Source organism: Pteropus vampyrus, unplaced genomic scaffold, assembly GCF_000151845.1.
Source record: "Pteropus vampyrus isolate Shadow unplaced genomic scaffold, Pvam_2.0 Scaffold282, whole genome shotgun sequence".
Taxonomy (NCBI): Eukaryota; Metazoa; Chordata; class Mammalia; order Chiroptera; family Pteropodidae; genus Pteropus; species Pteropus vampyrus.
In genome coordinates this window covers 147,425-147,908 of record NW_011889063.1, presented here as the reverse complement: position 1 = coordinate 147,908, position 484 = coordinate 147,425, and the positions used below count along the sequence as shown (strand labels likewise).

The 484-nt window shown below is 62.2% G+C and overlaps 1 protein-coding gene across 1 annotated transcript in view; it reads right to left on the bottom strand.

The window, feature by feature from the left end:
- The window catches only part of ALPK1 (alpha kinase 1), a 62,862-nt gene that overhangs the window by 54,061 nt on the left and 8,317 nt on the right, over positions 1–484 (bottom strand). The window contains exons 6-7 of the mRNA XM_023520860.1: positions 149–386; positions 10–62 (exon numbers count right to left, since the gene is read on the bottom strand). Coding sequence (XP_023376628.1) covers positions 10–62; positions 149–386 — 291 coding nt within the window. The remainder of the gene's footprint in view (positions 1–9; positions 63–148; positions 387–484) is intronic.

Genomic DNA, 484 nt, shown 5'->3' with positions numbered 1-484 from the left:
AGGACTTGCGTCCCCTTGGCCCTGCTGGTCCCGCGGATGCGCTGGACCAGCGTTCGCAGGCCCTGTGGCCGGAGAACATGCGCACAGCAACAGCCCGACACCGCCCAGCGGCGAGGCGCCGAGGAAGGGCTGGCACCGTGGCTCCCACCATCCTGCTGCCCTGGACGAGGAGCGCGATCTGGGGGTTCCGGGGCGCCGCGCTTCCTGGGACAGCCCCAGAGCGGCTCCAAGCGGTCACGCGACTGCGGTACTGGTTCCCCGTTTCTGGGGTACTCTGCTCACCATGGAGGCCCCCCAAGGAGACGAGTCCCGTTTCCCCCTCCCCCACTGAGGACAGACTCTGACACTTGGCGTTAACTCCTTCTCGGCTTTTAGCCAGTACAGAGCTTAGAGGGACACAGAAAACATGTCTAAAAAGAGGAGCTCAAACTAGGCCACTGGAACGCATGAGCTTTTCACAAAAGCTGTTACTGGCACAAAAGAA